The 22,155-nt window shown below is 39.2% G+C and overlaps 1 gene segment (V, D, J or C); it reads left to right on the top strand.

Annotated features, from left to right (window-relative positions):
* The first annotated feature begins 443 nt into the window (after positions 1-443).
* Positions 444-21,327, top strand: LOC129658826 (T-cell receptor gamma chain C region DFL12-like). The segment is given in 6 exon segments: positions 444-483; positions 658-951; positions 10,665-10,715; positions 13,795-14,118; positions 18,844-18,882; positions 21,026-21,327. Coding segments are annotated over 6 exon segments (891 nt in total).
* The last annotated feature ends 828 nt before the right edge of the window (positions 21,328-22,155 follow it).

Raw genomic sequence — 22,155 nt, 5'->3', positions numbered from 1 at the left:
TGCTTACAGGGGTAAAAGGAAAGGTAGTTCGGGGAAGGAATATAAAGAGTCACCGGACAAGACCGTGGCAGCAGCATAAACACTGAAATGCTGGACTGCAGGGAACTTAGCCCCTGTTCACTAGGACTGCTCACTCCACGAGGCAACAGGCAAGCTTGGTCCATGGCTCTCCTCGCCTCAGTTCGCATTTGATCCATCTGCTTGCAGTTCTGAGTTCTCAGTGCTCAGGCCTCTCCTCTCCTATGGGGGAGATGGCAGCTCCCAGCCTGCCACAGGAGGGCCCTCAAGAAAGGGTTGGTGCAGAGAGGCGAGGCTCCTCCCCAGGCCTCCCCCAGCACCCACCCACTCTGGGATCAGCCCGGTGGTCTTTAAGAGAGATCCTCCCTGACTTCTCTGCCATCACATCTGCTCAGAATCCCAGTCTAGCTCACTGCTGGGGCAGGATGCGGGCCCCAGCACTGCTTCTGGTTGTCCTGGCTCCCGGTAAGTGTGTTGCCTGGATGCTCCTGGAATTTTTCTATATTTTGTGGCAATGTGTGTGTGGTGGGGGTAGGGGTGGGGGGTGGGGAAGGTGGGGGAGGTTGTGGGGAAGAGGGTCATCCTAAGAAATTAGTGGTTCCTCTTCCTCATTATTTTTTGTTGCTTTTCCCATTGCAGTCATGCAGGTATCTTCCGACTTGATGTTAATCACTAGTAATACTGGGGAGACTGCTTCCTTCCCTTGTGATCTTACACAAGGGGCCACCTATATCCACTTGTACAAACATGAGGAGGGGACGGCCCCCCGACGCCTTTTATACTACGACAGCTACAACTCAAAGGCTGTGCTTGAATCAGGAATCAGTGGAACAAAATACCATGTCTATAAGAGCACAGGGAGGAGCTATACATTTACAATCCTAAATCTGCAAGCAAGTGATTCCGGCATATACTACTGTGCTATCTGGGATAAGCACGTTGGTTCAGACTTCCTGTACACTGCACTGGAAATTTTGCTTGTGGCTGAAAATCACAGCCCTGATATCAGCGGCCGCTTCACTTCCTCCCCCAATTTCTTTTTGCTCTAAACAAAGAAAAACCCGGAACTCAATGCCCATGAATCAAACTTTATATTTGATGGCCACCTTCTACCTCCCCACAATAGCCATAGTTTTTCCTAAAAACAGGCCTCCATCTCCTGTCTGTAGGCAAGCAGTGTGGCAGGCAGCATATTCTCAGATCTCCCAGAAGCTAGTAGAGTTCATATTATTTTCTCTTTAAGACAGACAGAGAACCTAGGATTATCTGTGAGGGGAGATATTTAGGAGAGGAAAATGGAAAGACTAGAGAATACTGAACCATTCACCTGATGAGAAAATGGCTGGGAATAGAGCATCTTTATTATCCAGGAGTATGAAGAATGAGAAATGATGGAATGAAAACTCGGAGTTCTTGAACCTCAAGCTGATATCCAATTTATCTTTTGGACAAACTGATATTTCTCTCACATAATCAACGAGGGCATGGTTGATCTAGTGAAAATGTAGGGGGAAAAGTGATTGTTTTAGGTGTTTGTGGTTGGTGGTTTAGTCACTAAGTTGTGTCCAACTCTTGAGACCCCTTGGACTGTAGCTTGCCAGGCTCCTCTGTCCACGGCAAGAATTCTCCAGGCAAGAATATTGGAGTGGGTTGCCATTTTCTTCTCCAGGGGATCTTCCAGACCCAGGAATTGAACCCAGGTCTCCTGCATTATTGCAGGTAGATTTTTTTACCGACTGAGCTACAAGAGAAGCCCCGTTGTTGTATTCTACTTATACCCTCTGTTGAAGTTCAGCCCACAGCCAGAACTGTCTTCAACAAGTAAAGCCAAAGCTTCTTTCTACCCCCACTCCCTACCATTAACAAGGCCAAGTGCCAAACTAGAATGAGACTTATCAGATCATAATTTTCTCAATAATTAAAATTAAAGAACACTTTGGGTGAACAATCAAAGAATGGTATATATTTCAGTTGAAAAGTTATATAGCCAAGGGTTGTGGCTGCCTTATTGGGCTAGGTTTAAGGAAGCAAAATTGATATTGAAATACAGAAATGTCAGCTCATGTGTATATGGTTCTTCCAAATGTGTACCAGTGTCTGAGCTTCTAGAACAGTGTTTCTCAAACTGTGGTCCATGTACCACCTGCATCAGAAGTACCTGAATTGGAATAAAAGTGCATGTTCTGGGTGGCACTCAACAGAGTGAATCAGAATCATGGAACGAAGGCTGAAAATGTGCATTTTTTGGTAGACTCCTAGTGATTCTTCTTCAGGTTGATTGTAAGTCTTGCTGCACTAGCACAGGAATGCCTACTAGAATAGTGTTCATGGTCTTATCCCCACCCCGAAGCCCCATCTGTCTTGTTGCATCCTGGGCGCTGCTGCTCTCCAGGTCATCACATTTCTCTATCAGAATCTCGGAATTAAATAAAAAAAAAAAAAAAAAAAAAAAAAACAGTCTCACACTACAAGTCAAAGCTTCAGATTCTTCTTAGCTCCGTGACTGCAGACAGCAAGGAATTGCATAGTAAATGCACTGCCTTTAGCTTGCTCTACTGCATCAGCAACCACACTGTAACTATTTGCAGCTTTAGGAAAGCCTGAAGCATAAATATATTTTCATTTATACTTTTCCAATGGTGTTAAGACTTTGTTTTGCCCTTTTGATTCCTTGATGAACTTTAATTTGAATTTTTGTGTATGGGTGTAAGGTAGCAATCTTAATGTGGAGATCCAATTTCTCCCCCAATTACTGACTAATGCATATTATATCACTGTTTTTCTTTACACTTTGTGATAACTACTTTTCCATGTACTCACAGAACCCTTATGATCTCTCCCTCAGTTTCCATTCTCTGTCTCTGTTTATACAGGTCAGTTTCTCTAAGGACACAGCTATAGGTAGAGACACTGTATGTTCGAGAAACAAAAAAATATGTAGGATAAGCAGTTTGCGATACACAACCCAGGTGTGATTGAAGAAATCAGAGGAAATAAAAAATGCTTGAAGACAATGAAAACGGGAAAACACCATAAAAAAAAATCTGTGGTATACAGCAAAAGCTATTCTAAGAGAGAAGTTTATAGTGATACAAGCCTACCTCAAGATACAAGAAAAACCTCAAACAAACAGCCTATTCTTACACCTAAAAGAACTAGGAAAAAGAACAAATAAAAACAAAGGTAAATGAAAGAGAATAAAAATCAGAGTAAAGTAAAATAGAGACTAAAAACATCATAGAAAAGATCAATACACCAAGAGCTGGTTATTTGAAAAGACAAACAAACTGGTAAACCTTTAGCCAAACTCATCAGGGAAAAAAAAAGAGAGAGAGAGAGGGAACTCAAAGATACAAAATTAGACATGAAATTAGAAGAAGTTAACAGCTGATACCACCAAAATGCAAACAGCAATAACTCATTACTACAAATAATTACTCAATACATGGCAAGAAAATAGACTGCCTAGAAGAAATGGATACATTCCTAGAAATGTTCTAAAAAGTACAAGTTCTCCAGCAAGAATATAAAAACAGGGGGGAAAAAGTCTCTTCTGCAAGTGGTGCTGGGAAAGTTGGACAGATGCACATAAATCAATGAAATTAGAACACACTCTCACACCATACACAAAAATAAACTCATAATGGCTTAAAGATTTAAACATAAAACTTGACACCATAACTTGCCTAGAAGAAAGCATAGGCAAGACATTCTCTGACATAACTCATACCAATGTTTTCTTAGGTCAGTCTCTGAAGGCAATAGAAATAAAAACAAAAATAAACAAATGGGACCTAGTCAAACTTACAAGCTTTTTCACATCAAAATAAACCACTAAAAAAAAAAAGACAACCAATAGAACTGGAGAAACTATTTATAAATGATGTGACCAACAAGGGCTTAATTTCCAAAATATGTGAACAGATCATACAACAAAAACAAAAAACAAACAACCCAGAGGCAAAGTGAGCTGAACACCTTAATAGACATTTCCTCAAAGAAGACATACAGATGGCCACTAGGCACATGAAAAGATGCCCAACATCACTAATTATTAGAGAAATGCAAATTGAATCTACGACAAGGTGTAACTTCATGCCAGTCAGAATGGCTATCGTTAAAATGTCTACAAATAACAAATGCTGGAAAGGGTGTGAAGAAAAGGGAATCTTAATACACTGTCAGTGGGAATGTAAATTGGTGCAACCAGTATGGAAAACAGTATGGAGGTCTCTCAGAAAATTAAAAATAGAATTACCGTATGACCCAGCAACCCCACTCCAGGCCATATACCAGGACAGAACAGTCATTTGAATAGTGCCTGCACCCCTATGTTCATAGCAGCACTATCCACAACAACCAGAACATGGAAACAGCCTAAATATCCATTGACAGATGAATGGATGAGGAAGATGTGGTACATATCTATAATGGAATACTACTTAGCCATAAAAAGAACAAAACACTGCAATTTGCAGCAACATGGATACAACTAGAGATTATCATATTGAGTGAAGTAAGTCAGAAAAAGAAAGACAAATCCCATATGATATTACTTATATGTGGAATCTAAAATATGACACAAATGAATCTATCTTTGAAACAGAAACAGACTCAAAGACATAGAGATCAGACTTGTGGTAGCCAAGAGGGAGGAAGAGGAGAACAGGGATGGACTAGGAATTTGGAGTTGGCTGCTGCTGCTGCTGCTAAGTCGCTTCAGTCGTGTCAGACTCTGTGCAACACCATAGATGGCAGCCCACCAGGCTCCCCCGTCCCTGGGATTCTCCAGGCAAGAACACTGGATTGGGTTGCCATTTCCTTCTCCAATGCATGAAAGTGGAAAGGGAAAATGAAAGTGAAGTCGCTCAGTCGTGTCTGACTGCAGCCTACCAGGCTCCTCCGCCCATGGGATTTTCCAGGCAAGAGTACTGGAGTGGGTTGCCATTGCCTTCTCTGTTGGAGTTGGCAGATGTAAACTATTACATTTAGAATGGATAAACAACAAGATCCTACTGTATTGCACAAGGAACTACATCTAACATCCTGGGATGAATCATAATGGAAAACAATGTTGAAAAAAAAAAGAACATATATATGTGTAAAACCGAGTCACTTTGCTATACAGCAGAGATTGGCACAAATTGTAAATCAACTATGCTTCAATTTTAAAAAAAAGAGAAAAAATTCTCCGAATTTCTCCTTCTTAAAAATTAAACATTAAGTAAAGGTGTCTCCTGTCCTCTTCCCATTCCAAGATTTTCTGCCCAAGGACTCAGTTAGTCCCCTACTCATAGCTCAGTCAAGAATCTGCCTGCAATGCAGGAGACTCAGGTTTGATTCCTAGATCAGGAAGATCCCCTGGAGAAGGAAATGGCAACCCGCTCCAGTATTCTTGCCTGGAGAATCCTATGGACAGAGGAACCTTGTGTGCTACAGTCCATGGGGTCGCAAGAGTCGGACCCCACTGAGTGACCTTCATTCATTGTTCTTTATAACTCACACTTTTAGATGCCTTTTAATACAAACCTAACCTTTATGGTATTTGATAGAGAGCTATTTTTCTTCCAACATATAATTAATAGTTCATAACTAATTTTAAGACAATCCATCATTTCCCTAAAATTAAAAATGTCTTAATTATATTTTTATATTAACATATGCTTGGAGGATTTGTGTTTTATTCATGTCTCAGTATTCTTACTCCATTATCATGTTATGTCAGTAACTTTGCAATAAGGGTTAAGAGCTGCTATGCCAAATTAGTTATTAAAAATCATTATTTTAATAAAAATTTTTAAATTATTTCATTTTACTTTTTATATCAATTTAAAATAAATATAACTAGCTCAGCCCCAATCTTTACAACATGGAACAAAAAAATAAAATGCTACCTTAAGTCTCATTGGAATTAGTCTATTTATACACATGATTTTAAGAAGAGTTTGCATGTTTATGACATTGAGCTTTTCCTTCATGAATATGATATGTCTCTCCATTTATGCAGGTTTACTTTTATGCCCTTTAGTAAAACCTTATACTCTGTCTTCTTACTGTTCTTATATTTAATAAAACTTATTAATTACATAACTCTTTAGTTACTCTTTTGCATTTTATTGCTTAAATCTTTCATGCATTTTGAAAAACAAACAATTCCTAAAGCTCCCGATAATTCTGCTCATGGTCTTGGAATAAGGAAAATCACAGGACAAGTTTTCAGAAAGGAACTGAGGGGACATCATTCATGACTACAATAGATGTAAAGGGTATATGACAGCCCGAAGTACTAACAACTTAGAATTCTCAGTTTTTTCTGTGGACATTCTGTGGATCATGAGATCTTATTTCCCCAACCAGAGATTGAGCCCAGTAAAAGCAGTAAAAGTGCAGAGTCCTAACCACTGTACTGCCAGGAAATTCCCATGAACTCTCAATTAAAAAAAAAAAAATCTATCTAAATATAATTAGCATATGAATTTCTCATCCCCTCCCATTGTGTTGGGACTGTGAGCTGAGCTCCTGTGAATGGACAGTTGCCCAACCTGACCCTCATACTTTCATCCTTGGGGCAGAGGAACTGATTGCTCACGGGACTTAGACCATGAACAAGTGCATCTGGAGTAGACATGGAGGCAGTAAGAGCCTGTCCTGTCTGGTCCTGGCAGATGGGCAGCTCATCTGTGCTCAGAGGAGTACTCAGCTGCTCCTGGCAATTTCTTTCCCCCTGCCCCAAGATGAGTGGCTTGAAATTACAGAATAGCCACGAAGAGACTTCTTTTGACTATCAGAGAAATGGATATTGTTTTCACGTATTAGTTTAAAGAAAGTATTATTTCAACGGAGAGAGAATTCTGCAAATTTCTTCCTTTATCCTAGGAAAAATAATATTAAATAAGTCATCATAGGACTTATTTTCTCATTTTCCTTTACCTTGGTAAAGAATTGTGCTGCCCAATGAATGGAGAGTTTGTTCACATTTCTCATGTACACGTGTGATGGCTGATGGGGTATTTGCATTTTCAGTTACTGAAGGTTTTTCTCCTTTTAGCAATACATTCCCAAATCACTAAATAGCCCTTGTGTTTGTGAAAAGAGAATTGCCTTTCAACTGATGCAAACTCTGAGCAGTTTCAACAGAACTGAACACCAGGAAATAAAAAAAAAAAGTCTTGATTCTTTGAATACCGTTCCTGGAAATTGAGAAACCCAGGTGGTTAACCAGTTGGTGTCAGTGAAGTGTTCTTTTCCTGTTTTTATCCTTTTCATCTTCACCAATGTTTTCAGTGATTACTACTCCTTGGAAAGCAGATATTTGGGTCCATTTATCTGAGGAAAGTGGCTTCCCCAGTGGATCTCTGAGTCAGAAAGATTCCCTGGAGAAGGAAATGGCAACCCACTTCCATATTCTTCCCTGGGAAATCCCATGGCGGGCTACAGTCCAAGGGTTGCAAAGGAGGCGGATACATCCTAGTGACTGAATAATAACAACAAATCAGAGGAAAACTTATAAAACATTGGATGCCGTGAAACCTATATCCAAGGACTTCCAAAAGAATTCAGAACAAACTGCCAGTATGAAGTTTTTTGACTTCTAGTCACTTTATAAAGGTAGAAAAAGGCTGGATTATTGCAGGAGGTTTTACCATTGTGATAGCTCAGGCTGGAGGAAGATATTTGGAGAAGGAGCTAACATCATAGTAACTCCTCCTGGTAAGTATCATTTTTCTATTCTTACTGTATTCATAAAACACTGAGAGATGCTTTGTAGAAAAAACCTGGGATCTCCCTGATATGGCTGCCACATTCTTGGTCTCAGAATCTAAACAGTAGTTTTACAGCTATTGGTCACTGTATATGGAAACTAAATCACCTTGTAAATGGTTTATTCTTGTCCCTGCTTGTAAGCAGTTGAAATTTGTGTTCTAGAAAACACACACGAAATAGACTCAGGCTAGATAGTAAAGTATTCTGAAGACCATGTCTGTCTTATTGCTTCGTTTATTTTCTATATTCTAACAAAATAGCATATTATATCATCACATTGGTATAAGTTAATAGTTCAAGTTCCTTTTCTTGTAAGCAGTCTATTAAGTGAGAAACACTTTTCTTACTATCTCTTCTCTATATTGTGAGATAAAATACTGTGCTCCTGAATCTCCTGCAAAACCAACATTCCTGATTTTCATCTCATCCCTAAGAGCAGTGGAAGGAAATTCTTACAGTAAATGATTATACAACATTGATAAATCTCACTTCTTATTACTCTAGCTTCTTAGAAGGAGGCTGAGATTATTTGATATTTAAACTATCTCATCTCTTGTGAAATTGTCTGGACATGGACCAGTTTGTGAGCTCAATGAGCCATTTCAGCTCCAAAGTTCATGAAAGTGTCTTCATGGCTGGGCATTCTCCTTTGCTCTTTCATTCTCTCAGCAAATATTTATTGAGGACAGTTTCTGTGCTGGGAGCTGCAGACAGAAGAGTGAACAAGACACAGAACAAGTCTCAACACCAAACAGCTTCTATTCTAGTGGAAACGCATTCTAGATTCTGGCTTAATTGAGACCTGTCTTCTATGGTCCATGGCTGCAGAAGTAGGACGTCTTGGATTGTTGAGCTTGGTGCAACAGTTATTGCTTATAAAAAAACGTATGTTTTGTTTTGGAAGATTTTGATGAAATGGCCTCAAACCATGCCATTAAAGAGAATTTTAATGTTAATTAACATTTACTGAAGGATAGACATCATGATCAGAGAAGGCAATGGCACCCCACTCCAGTACTCTTGGCCTGGAAAATCCCATGGATGGAGGAGCCTGGAGGGCTGCAGTCCATGGGGTCACGAAGAGGCGGACATGACTGAGAGACGTCACTTTCACTTTTCACTTTCATGCATTGGAGAAGGAAATGGCAACCCACTCCAGTGTTCTTGCCTGGAGAATCCCAGGGATGGGGGAGCCTGGTGGGCTGCCGTCTATGGGGTTGCACAGAGTCGGACACGACTGGAGTGACTTCGCAGCAGACACCATGATATGTAGTTTCAATGCCTTATACTTTCCTCACCAGTAATCCTGTCATTCCCATTTTATAGATAAAGAAACTGAGGTTTAGAGAAGTTTAGTTACTTGCCTAAAGTCACATGACTAGCTACTGTGGCATAGTTTGGGATCCAGTAGAGACTTGTCAAAGTAAGAGGACTGGATCATTATGTGATATTTGAAACATTAAGTCATGTCTTTATATCCTGAATATTTACCCTTCTGTAGCCTGACCTGGATTCTGTAACTAACTATTAGTAATAGCTCATACTTTGTATTGCTGCTCACATGTGAAAGCAATGCTCTTGCTTTTAATCATAGCACTGAAATGACGTCTCTTTCCCTCACAAAGATCATGCATGTAAGTCACATGAATGTGCATTTATTAAACATTCAGAATATGTGTCAGTTCTATCTCAATCCAAAAGAAGTGAATTAAAAACAAGAAATGAGAAAGCAAGAAAAAAAATGTAGTGGAATAGCTACCCTATATTAACCGACGAAAATAAGCACACCAAATTTTCAAATGTTTTCCCACCACAAAATTAGAAAAAAGAACTTCAATGTGGAAGTCTTTAGTATGAAAATGAAGTAAAAAGGGGACACTGCCTTCAATATCCAGTTTATAAAATGGAGGAAATGGTCTTCAAACAAATATGTTTGTGCTCCCAATGCATCAATGCAATGGACACCAAAATGTAATGTCATTCATGAATGGTGACCCTCAGCTGATAAGATGAGGCAGCCAATGAAGCAATCCGACTTAACAAAGGAGAATTTGAGTACCAGGCATCCTGCCACTTTTGTGGTCATTTGACATAAGGCCCATACCTGGAGCTGCAAGCTGAACTTTGGACATGAACTGGATAGATTTTTTGAAGCTGAAATTTCTGGTAAAATCTTGAGCTACCCATAGATTGTGCTGTTGTTGGGGAAAAAGCCATTTGTTGTGGACAGCAGAAGTGAAGTTCCATATACTGGCTGCATACGTTAGGCTTTAGCCAATGTTCCCTTTGATTTTGTTCACCCTGGAAATGCAGCAAATACGACAGAACAAATGACTGCCTATTAACTGGGTGTGTGAAAAGCTGTGATACAGGCTTGGAGAATCCCAGACATATCAAAACACAGAGGGATGCCAACAAGTCATCCGTTGCTATGGATCTACTTGTAAACCCCAGATACTGAATTCCCATCAGAGAGGCAAGCTTTGCTCCCATGATATTAAAATGTCATGTTGGACCACACAACTATCACAAATAAAAATACTACTAATAATATCAATGATAATGTAGTAATATTTACAATCTCTTACCTCTATATAATTTTTATTCAAATGACTTTTCAGATCTTGTTTCATTTTGAGCTCACCAAAACACTAATAAGGATGGTCATTTGACTTAACAGTAGCACGGTCATTTTCAAATAAATAAGGTACCCAAGGCGTTAGTTTACTTGATTTGCTCAACCACAGAGCTTGTTAGGAGCGAAATGAACCAGGACCAGAAGCCTAGTGTCTTGAATTCCAAGTCATCATAGTTCTACTAGAATTTGAAGAAATCAGAGAAGCTAATTAGTCTAAAGATTTTGATATGACTTGAATCACTGTGGAATAATTACATAAAAAACTTCAATGTTGGAGCAAAACTCATTGTCACAGGTAGGTATCAGAAGAATATAATTTTTTTTTCAAGGTAGTAGAGGGAAGGTAAGAAATAATTAAATAGGAATGATATTCCCCCCAAATGGGAATGTGGATGGGAATTAGATGTAGAGATTTAGGAGAGATTTTACCACAAATTCACATAGTAAAGGAGAGCATAGACAACACTGTACAAATATTATAAAAAATTTGGCTTCTTGTCTGTGTGGACTTCTATAAAAGGCTCATGTATAATGTACATAATCATCATGTAAGTATTTGGCCCAGGGTTGAAGTTTGTCATTACAGGTAAGTTTTATGAGTTAACATGTCTCCTTTCCTGATGCTGAAGGGGTATTTCCAAAGAAAGTGGGCTTTGGAGTCAGGCTGACCTGGAACTTCCGATCCACCACTAACTACGTATGTGAACATGTACGTTATTCTCTGGAATCAGTCTCCTAATCTGTAAAATAGTATAACAGTATTATCCAGCAGGGGTTGTATGAGAATTAAATGAGACATTGTGATGAAGTATTTAGCACGTTGTCTAATGCATCAGTATTCGTGTCTGGATAAGCCCGTGGACAGAGGAGCCAGGCGGGCTACACTCCATGGGGTTGCAAAAAGTTGGACACGACTGAGCACCGTACGTTTTGTTGGCTAACACGTCATATGTGTTGGATAGGTGTTTATTCAAATGTAAAGGGAAAGTTGCATCCAAGAGGCAGAGTGTTGGTAGCTAAACTGTTGATGAATTGAAATTCTTCAGAGGATGCAGCTGTACTATTAACAAATGGAAAGTTATCTTATGGTTCCCTCACACACATAAAATTGAATTGGAAGGTATCTGTCTCTCTTTAGTGGACTTTGGTTTACGTGGCAAGAAAAAATGAGATTAAAATATGTTTTTTTTTAATATGTCCTGTTGTTCTATGTGCTTTAAATCTTAATCCTTTAATTTAAATGATATCATTTCTAACAACAACATTTATTGGCTTAAAATATATAACCAGTAAGCTTGGGCTTCGTGCTCATACTTATCAGAAAAAAGTTTTAATTTATAAAGAAAATGATCAAGAAGTGAAGTCAATTAAATATAGATAGAAATCTCATGAATTAAAAATTCTTATTTAAGTATGAAAGAGCTTCAATTATTTAGTTTGTAAAAGAAAAATGAGAGGGGGTAAAAAGAGGGAGGACCTAAATCACTATCAACAAAGTATATGGTTGGAGAAATCACAGTGTCTTGCTTTTATAATGTGTAAAATACCACTTGTACTAAAAGCAAGATGTATAAAATTAAAATAGCACATTACAACCCAACTTTATTTACAACATGAGTGAAAAATCAACCCTGTCTGCTTACTGATTTAGAAGAAAAACCAGGAACTTTGCTGCACAGGCAGAAGTTCCCAAGAAATGTCTTTTCTTCTCAGATGAGAAGTCCAGTTTCTCCCTTCTTAAGATACTTCCCCGTGAAGGACTTTCCCAGGGGTCCAGTGGTTAAGACTCCACCTTCCAATGCAGATGGCACAGGTTCGATCCCTTGTCAAGATATATACTTCATGCAGCTGGTGAAAAAAAAGAAAATAGTGGCAGTAAAGCAGTTCAGCAGCCTTAGGGGGCAAATTCAAATTATAGGGAAAACACCGAGAGCCAGAATATTGTGTATTATTACTCAAGCTAAAATTTCAGATGAAATTCCAAAATAAAATGTGCTTTTGGTGAACATTTTCTGAATTTGGAAAAATTCTAAGTAGATTACTTGATAAGTTTAGTATAAGAGCCTTTCTGAATATACATTTTTTTTACATGAAAGCATAGTTAGTTCACAATGTTGGGTTATTTTCAGGTGTACAGCAAAGTGATTCAGTTTTTTTTCGTGTGTGTGTATATTATTTTTCAGATTCTTTTCCATTTAAGGTTATTACAAGATATTTAATATACTTCTCTGTTCTACATAGTAGGTTCTCATTGTTTATCTATTTTATATGCAGTAATGTGTATCTGCTAATCCCAAATTAGGAGCTTGGGATTAATAATACATTTTTAATAGAAGTTTTGGAAATAACATTATACAATCAAGGCACTATAAATAACATGCTGCTCTACTCCAAAATCTGGAGTGGTTCAGGTATAAAATTGAAAGGTCATGTAAAATTAGAAATAAAGAGAATTTCATCACTTCAGAATTGGGCATGGGATCCACATCTGGAGCTCAAAGTTCAACTTCGCAGTACACATGTCAAGTACACATGGGTGTTGATTCCCATTCTCAAAAGTAACTATATTGCTTTGTAAAAACCAATAAATTTTCACTGGGTATTTTTATGGTTCACTCCAGAATCAGTTAAATGAAGAGTGAGATTCCACAGAGTTGCAGAATATGAGAATGTGTTATTTGGACAAAGAGAGCATAAATTGCAAAACACAGGATGGGAAAGGGAAGTAGTTTAGAAGCTAGCAAAGATTTTCACCAATACAGAAACCATCAGTTACCCATTGCCCCCGCCACCCCTATTCGCACCACCCACCCATCCACTTCAAAACAGGCTCCAGTATTATAGAACAAAAGAGATTTTTGAAAAGATAACTGGGGACTTCCCTGGCAGTCCAGTGATTGGGACTCCACATTTCCACTGTAGGAAGCATGGGTTCAATCAATAAACATGTTCATGAATGTTGGAAGTCTTGATGTGGAGTATTTATATGGGATATTTAAAAGTCATAATCCCATGGACAAAGGAGACTGGCAGGCTATAGTCATTAGGTCATAAAGAGTCAGACACGACCTAAGCGACTTGGCACACACACAAGATGCACCCCATCTCTGCATATGGAGAAAAAGTGAAGGTCGAGTTATAATCCAGCTCTGCTACTTAACAGCTGTGACTTTGGGAAAGTTCCATGAAGTCTTGAATTTCTCTAGCCATTAAAAATAAATCAGTACTAAGCACCTACCAACGTACTGTGGATGAAAGGCCATAGTGAGCGGTAGCCTTCTGTTCTTTTACTACTCACTAGGTTTTTCCAAGCCACAACATGTTGGTGTTTCTTTAACCATTCTTTTTAATTACTATTCCATATTGCCCTACAGAGAGAAACCTCGAGGCAGACACTTCCCCCAAGCCCACTGTTTTTCTTCCTTCAGTTGCTGAAATCAACCATGATAATGCTGGAACATATCTTTGTCTCCTGGAGAAGTTTTTCCCTGATGTTATTACAGTTTCTTGGAGAGCAAAAAATGACAGAAGAGCTCTGCCATCCCAGCAGGGAAATACCATGAAGACCAAGGACACATACATGAAGTTCAGCTGGCTGACCGTGACCAAAAACTCTATGGATAAACAACATGTATGTGTTGTCAAACACAAGAAAAATATAGGAGGAATTGATCAAGAGATTATTTTTCCTTCAATAAAAGAAGGTGAGTGAATATAAATGTAAATATAACCTCCCCAAATACTGTTTTTCAAAGGCAATACCCACCTTTCCGGCTAAGTGTTAATGAAAAACAAACAAATATGTCTTGATAAAATGATGTTTCATTTAATGGTGCTATCTCCCCATAGGATTAAAATAGGATAGGCTTTGAAACATAGAAAAGAAAAAATCTTACTTTCTCACCCTCAGTTTCATCTTCCAAAATATTAAGATCATATGATGTTTAAGTGTTAGAGTTGTTGTATGGATTAAATGAAACAACATATGTGAAAGCATCGAGCAACTTAGCACACAACAGATCTTCACTGTTGGGATCTTGGTTGGTCAGGAAATAACAACACTTATACATCTTTCAGGAATGTCCTTAAGCAGGCAAAGTCATTCTCAATTCAGTTCTCCTTTACAATTCCAAAGCAATGAGTTATTAAATGACAAAATGGTGTTAGTATAAGGGAGCCAAATTGCAGCTCAGCAAAAAGAATAATTTGACCAGGTGGTTTTTTAAGGGCTTAGGTTTTTGAAATTTGTATTTTACATATCACTATAAGATAAAATTTGTAATCAAAGATTGGGTGATGCTAAAGTGTACAAACTTACTCCCATTCTACATAATGAATGCATTTCTTGCTATTAGAAAAGGTCTTTCAAGATATTTTTATTGCAGCCCTAGCACATGCCAGGTCTGGAGGGATGTACGGATGGACACACTGGGGTGAATTACTGCCCAAGGAGGATGCATTACAGTCAAGAGAATATACACTTTCCTTGATGACTTAGGGTCACTTGTGATCCAGGCATGACATCTCAAAGCAGCCCCCATGAGCTGATGCTAGACATGTCCATGCAGTGTGGGCAGAGAGCTGGGATGTGCCTTGGCCCTGGCAGTGGTCCTGTAACTCACTGGACTCAGGATTTAATGTCCTGCATGTTCACCTAACAGACCAAAGGCTCCAAAGGGCCCATCAGAAGGAATCATTTTGTGCTTTTCCCTGTGGCTAGGAACCTTTTTAAAGCAGTGGGAACCAAGCACATAGAATGTGCATAGATGTTTGCTATGCACCAGTCCGAATTTCTGAAGTAAGTCTTTATCTTCTCTGATTCTTAGTTTATCCAATGATCAAATCAGGTTTGAACACTAGTCTTGGTTTTGTCCTGGGGCTGCAATGAAGAACAAATGAAATAACATCAGAGAAAACACTTGGTTTCCAAAACATGACATGGCTGTACTTATTCATATATTCATCATATCCATTTATATCCTCTTCTAAAACTAATTAAAAATAAATTACAAAAATAGCTCTAAATCTTAGAAGGCAATGGCAACCCACTCCAGTACTCTTGCCTGGAAAATCCCATGGACGGAGGAGCCTGGTAGGCTGCAGTCCATGGGGTCGCTAAGAGTCCGGCATGACTCAGCAACTTCACTTTCACTTTTCACTTTCATGCATTGGAGAAGGAAACGGCAACCCACTCCAGTATTCTTGCCTGGAGAATCCCACGGACAGAGGAGCCTAGTGGGCTGCTTTCTATGGGGTCGCACAGAGTCGGACACTACTGAAGCGACTTAGCAGCAGCAGCAGCATAGCACTTTTCCCTTCCTGATCAATTTTCTTTCTAAAAAATATTATTTATTTTTAAATGTAACAAAGATGAAACTTTTGAATGATGCAATTCAAAAAACAAGTACAATTCAAAAAAATGATACCAAAAAAGGTACAATTCACAAAGAAATAAACATCATAAACAGTTAGACACCTAACAACAAAGAAACAAAGATACCTTAAGCAAAAATCGGAAGAAATATATGGGAAAATAAAAAAACATATAATCATAATGAGACATATTAACATTTCTCTGAGAATATTTTATCAAGCGCAGAAAAAATAAAAATGGGAGCATCTTGAATGATGTTATTAATAATTTAAATATAATAGATTTCTATTTATATTAATTTATCTGTGAACCATGAACTTCCTGATGTTCAAGCTGGTTTTAGAAAAGGCAGAGGAACCAGAGACCAAATTGCCAACATCCGCTGGATCATAGAAAAAGCAAGAGAGTTCCAGAAAAACATCTATTTCTGCTTTATTGACTATGCCAAAGCCTTTGACTGTGTGGATCACAATAAACTGTGGAAAATTCTTCAAGAGCTGGGAATACCAGACTGCCTGATCTGCCTCTTGAGAAATTTGTATGCAGGTCAGGAAGCAACAGTTAGAACTGGACATGGAACAACAGACTGGTTCCAAATAGGAAAAGGAGTACGTCAAGGCTGTATATTGTCACCCTGTTTATTTAACTTATATGCAGAGTACATCATGAGAAATGCTGGACTGGAAGAAGCACAAGCTGGAATCAAGATTGCCGGGAGAAATATCAATAACCTCAGATATGCAGATGACACCACCCTTATGGCAGAAAGTGAAGAGGAACTAAGAAGCCTCTTGATGAAAGTGAAAGTGGAGAGTGAAAAAGTGGGCTTAAAGCTCAACATTCAGAAAACGAAGATCATGGCATCCGGTCCCATCACTTCATGGGAAATAGATGGGGAAACAGTGGAAACAGTGTCAGACTTTATTTTTCTGGGCTCCAAAATCACTACAGATGGTGACTGCAGCCATGAAATTAAAAGACACCTACTCCTTGGAAGGAAAGTTATGACCAACCTAGATAGCATATTCAAAAGCAGACATTACTTTGCCAAACAAAGGTTTGTCTAGTCAAGGCTATGGTTCTTCCTATGGTCATGTATGGATGTGAGAGTTGGACTGTGAAGAAGGCTGAGCGCCGAAGAATTGACGCGTTTGCACTGTGGTGTTGGAGAAGACTCTTGAGAATCCCTTGGACTGCAAGGAGATCCAACCAGTCCATTCTGAAGGAGATCGGCCCTGGGATTTCTTTGGAAGGAATGATGCTGAAGCTGAAACTTCAGTACTTTGGCCACCTCATGCGAAGAGTTGACTCATTGGAAAAGACTCTGATGCTGGGAGGGATTGGGAGCAGGAGGAGAAGGGGACAACAGAGGATAAGATGGCTGGGTGGCATCACTGACTTGATGGACGTAAGTCTGAGTCAACTCCGGGAGTTGGTGATGGACAGGGAGTCCTGGCGTGCTGGGATTCATGTGGTCGAAAAGAGTCGGACACGACTGAGCGACTGATCTGATCTGATCTGATCTTAATCTTATATCCTATACAAATATATTTAACATTTTGTATCTCATACATTGTTATTAGATACTCATAGGCCATTTAGAAAAACTGACAAAGATAAAAATTACCAAATTTCTAAATGTAGAATTTTTTTGTCAATCACGTATACACATATATTAGTTTTGAAATTATTTTCTGTTATAGGTTATTACAAGATAGTGACTATAGCTCCTTGTGCTAAATAGTAAACATTTGTTTCTTGTTGCATATCTATTTTTTTTTAAATTAGAAATCTAGCATCCTATTCAAACTAAGTCAAACAAATGAAATCAAAATGTCATAATTCAGATTGGCTGGACAGATGAAAACATGTGCATGTATGCACTCCCATTTCCCATGTCACTCTGCTTGACCCCCCAAACTGTATGTAATTGTTTTATATTGTTAGGTTAATCATGTTCCCATTATGGCTTGCAATTGTAATTCTCTTTTAATTTTTGTTTGACTATTGATTGTGAAAACTGAAAAGCATCTTTCACTATTGTGATTATGAAATGGCAACCCACTCCAGTGTTCTTGCCTGGAAAATCCTATGGACAGAGGAACATGGCAGGCTATACAGTCCATGGGGTCACAAAGAGTCAGACATGACTGAGTGACTAACATTAACATTAACTAGTACTCACTTAATACCATTGACTCATGACTGGTCAACAGAAAAATAATAGAATTCTGTATCACCAAAACTACCGTTTAATAGAAAAACCTGTAAACACTTGTTAAAATCCAGATGTGTATTAGAATTAACTTGGAATTTTTTGAAAAATACAAATGCCCAGGTATTGCTTTTTTTTTTGCCAGAGCTCCAGATATGTTTCTAATAAGCAACCATGTTTAAAAGCAACTGGACTATATGAGAATCTTTTACTTTTATATAGTTTGTTTCACTTTTTCTATTTTCTATTCAGTGCTCCCATTTCATTTAGTTTATGTTTTCCAGTTTCTCCATCTCTTCTTCTTTTTTTTTTTTTTGATGTTCTTTATCAAGCCTGTATCAAGCATAGTAGAAAAGTTATTGTATACATATACAGAAATAATATGTATAATATATATATATTAGAAAGCATGAGTCGGACACGACTGAGCGACTTCACTTCCACTTTTCACTTTCATGCATTGGAGAAGGAAATGGCAACCCACTCCAGTGTTCTTGCCTGGAGAATCCCAGGGACGGGGGAGTCTGGTGGGCTGCCGTCTCTGGGGTCGCACAGAATCAGACATGACTGAAGCCACTTAACAACAGCAGCAGAAAGCATGAATTTTTACCTATCAATTACCTCTTGAACTTCCTTGGTTAATGTTAAGAAAAAGTCAATTATTCCTGAAACTCTGGTGTTCATACATTTAATCAGAGTATCTCTCCTGTCTGTGTTAGCAGATCTTCTATCATATTAACGCACACATAGTTAATCACATTTGTGCCACTGTCTAATAATATATATGAATGACTGACAATACAATTGATTAATACCTGCTCTCCTTTCTTCTAGATACTAATTCTACAAAGGCATGTCTGGAAGGTGAAAGCAGTAAGTGTTGTCTTTGTTTGCCTTTGTGTCATGTTACAGCACTTTTTTCCCTCTGGATAAACTTGACTTTTGGACTTCCTTGATATAAGGTAGAAAAAACAAAATGTCTGGATATTGCAGAATAGACTGCATATTTTAAGTAAATCCATTATTCCTGAGTAGTCATCTTAACACATTAAATGCTGGTTTTGGTGTAAGATGACTCTAAATGAGAGGATGAACTGATAGGCTCCAAATTATTTCAACAGCCGGCTTTACCCAGTTGTGTAGATTCTGTTTGTAATAATTGCAGAAACTTGATATCAAGTTGTTTCTAGATTATTTTTAAGTTTTAGCCCTTGCTGGTTACTAATACATGAACTGACACTTGCTGAGAGCTTGATATACATAAGGTGTTGTGCTGTATCTAATGTGCATATATTTTTTATTCCTCATAACACTCCTATGAGGTGGTGCAACATTTTCCCATAAGTTTTCAATGAGGGCCACTAGCCAAAATTACTTAAATCTCTTGTACCAAGCTACATAGCTAGATATGAGGATTCAACAAAGGCCATCTGAATCCATGGTTCAGACCCTTACTCAGTTCTCTATTCCATCTCTAAGATATAGAGCAAGAATCCTAAGACCGAGGCCCTGAGACAGGGTGGACCCATGGGCAGGGTATAAGTGCGTGAATTTCCAACTATCACAGACAGCACTTTAACCCCAGTTCTTTTATTATTAGTTGCACGAAGGTGGGTACATTACTTCTATTTCTGCGCAATAGTGCCCTCTTCTGCCAACTTGGAACAATTGTACCCAACTCAGTTATTACAGAGATAAGGTCACCTATGTGGAATGTCTCCCGTAGGGTATCCATTTAGCTGGCACAGGATCAGTACTAGTTGGTGACCCCTTCTCCCTACATGAAGGTTCTCAGTGAATTTAGAAGCACTGGCAATGGTCCTGCTGATCCCTCCTCCGTTCCCAGGGTGTCAGGGGGCCTGGAACTCAGCCAACATCTGACCTGACTCATGGCCATGAGTTATGAGCATGTCCCTCCTCCTGAGATTCTTTCCACATCACATACTAGTGATTCTGGAGTTCTGACTCCATGAAGGTAAAGCATAGAAAAGGGAAACATACAGGAAGAAAGTCAGCCTTGTAGTCCATTGAGTAGCAAGTCAGGCCCAGTATCATTGTTAATTGCTTCTTGACATCATATATTTCTTGCAAAATTTTGAAGGAGAATAAGTGCAGTTATCCTAGAACATCACGGGCACGAGGTTAGATATCTAAGAAAGACAGGTGACTGAGGCATGAGCTCCTAAGGTTTCGGGGATTTTGGACTAACCACTCTCTTCCATTTTGTACAAAGTTCTCTTTCCTAAAGGCTTCCACCCACCTCACTGTGTCACAACCACATTTCCCTGGTTTATCCCCTTCATAGGAATCTCACTGGTGCACAACATGTAATGGCTCAGATGCTTCCACATCAGCAGTTCAACTTGCTGTTTATGCTTAACTTTGATGTCTGGGATATTTATTGCACACAGAAATGCAGGACTACAGAGCAGCTAAGAATACCTTCTTCAGATTCAGGTTGCTGGGATTGAAATGTGATTTCTGGTGCTTTCTAAATGTGTAACACCAAGCAAATTATTTCTTTCTGTCCTCAGTTTACTGGTAAAAGAGTGTTGAAAATGATAATCTCATAGGTTATTTGAAAACTTAACTAAGATTAGAATCTTGCATGCAAAGCTCTCAGAATAAGTGTTTGACATTTGGTTAGGGGTTACTAAACATCACCTGTTATTGTTACTCAGAGATGTGATGGGGCAAAAAATGCAAAATGCTATTTATCATAGATATTTTTCCCATTTGGACTCATTCTTTAAAAACACAACCTTGCTTTTTAATATTTGGGAAGGTTCTGTTGAATTTAGTTGAGGTCATTGATTGACTTGAATTGTCAACTAGATTCTGAGTTGTTCTGGTGGTGGTGGTGCTCATGGTGGTTGCATCTGTTTTCTTTGGGTTTGGTGGTACACGGGTGCCACTTCTTTGCAGATCACCAGAAATAAATCATTGTGACCACTTCCGTGAGTATATGCTCTCCTCTCCAAAGAACACTTGAAACTAACCAAATGACTTCTCCTAGGTACCCTGCAGCTGCAGCTCATGAACACCTCCGCCTATTACACCTACCTCGTACTCCTGCTCCTGAGCGCAGTCTACTTTGTTGTCATCCTTTCCTGTGTGTTTAGGAGAACAGGAGTCTGCTGTGACGGGAAGATCTCGTAATGGGGGGCGCTACTGAGAGGTCAACTTTCCTTCATCCTCTACAGTCCCAGAAAGTCTCTGCTTGGTTTTTGGTTTGGGTTATCTCAGTTCAGATGTGTATTTATCAGTGATGTCATAATTGTCCCACCCCCAAGTCCTTTCAACTCCTGAGCGCACACTGTGAGCAGCTCCCTGTCTCCTCCCTCAGCACCTCCACCCAAACCACGACCCTGACCCTCCCTGTCACACACCCTGGAGAAGCCAGCTTTGCTGCTCGAATTCTGTACTTAGATTTTCATAACAAGCACAATAAATACAAAAGAATCACAAGCCCCTTTTTGTCTGTGTACTTTAATTTCATGAAATCTAACAAGGTGAGAAACAGCATGATAACCAGGCTATCAAATTCAGCGCTGATTGTAATAATGGTCAACACCACATTTGTAGGTCTCACTGAGATGGTGGTTATGGTGCTTTCTCTGGGGCACCGGCTGCAAGATGACCGGTGGATCTGGTCCAACAGGAGCCAAACAAAGGTGCCCGTGTTCCTTCTCTTTCAGAGTCACCAGAGGCAGAATCATTGGGTTGGGGCATTCGGAGAGTGACAATATAACACCCAGCATGACTTGCACTGCGTGTGCTCAGATCTGTGCTAGGGTCTCACAAGCCTGACTCCAGGTCCTCGTGTTAACCCCTGATGAGACCTGCATCAACACCAGAGGAGCATCGGGTGGAGGATGAAAATGCAGACTGTGACCGTCGAGGGCCTGGGTTTGAACCCTGGGTCTGTATTAGCACTTGTGTGATCTCAGATAGCTCTTTGAGCTCTCTGTGTCCTCATTTCCTCATCTGTGTAATGAGGTTACCGAGCCCTGTCTCCTGGAGTGTGAGGATTAGATGAGTCCATGATGCCTGGTCCATGCAAGTTCTCAACATTAGTATCTATTGTCAGGAGTTCCTAATCTACTGTAGGCACAATAGATTCCACACATACACAAATGCACTGAG

The sequence above is a fragment of the Bubalus kerabau genome, chromosome 8, assembly GCF_029407905.1.
Source record: "Bubalus kerabau isolate K-KA32 ecotype Philippines breed swamp buffalo chromosome 8, PCC_UOA_SB_1v2, whole genome shotgun sequence".
Lineage (NCBI taxonomy): Eukaryota > Metazoa > Chordata > Mammalia > Artiodactyla > Bovidae > Bubalus > Bubalus kerabau.
Note: the sequence above shows the minus strand (reverse complement) of the source record. Positions and strands in the feature narration are given on the sequence as shown.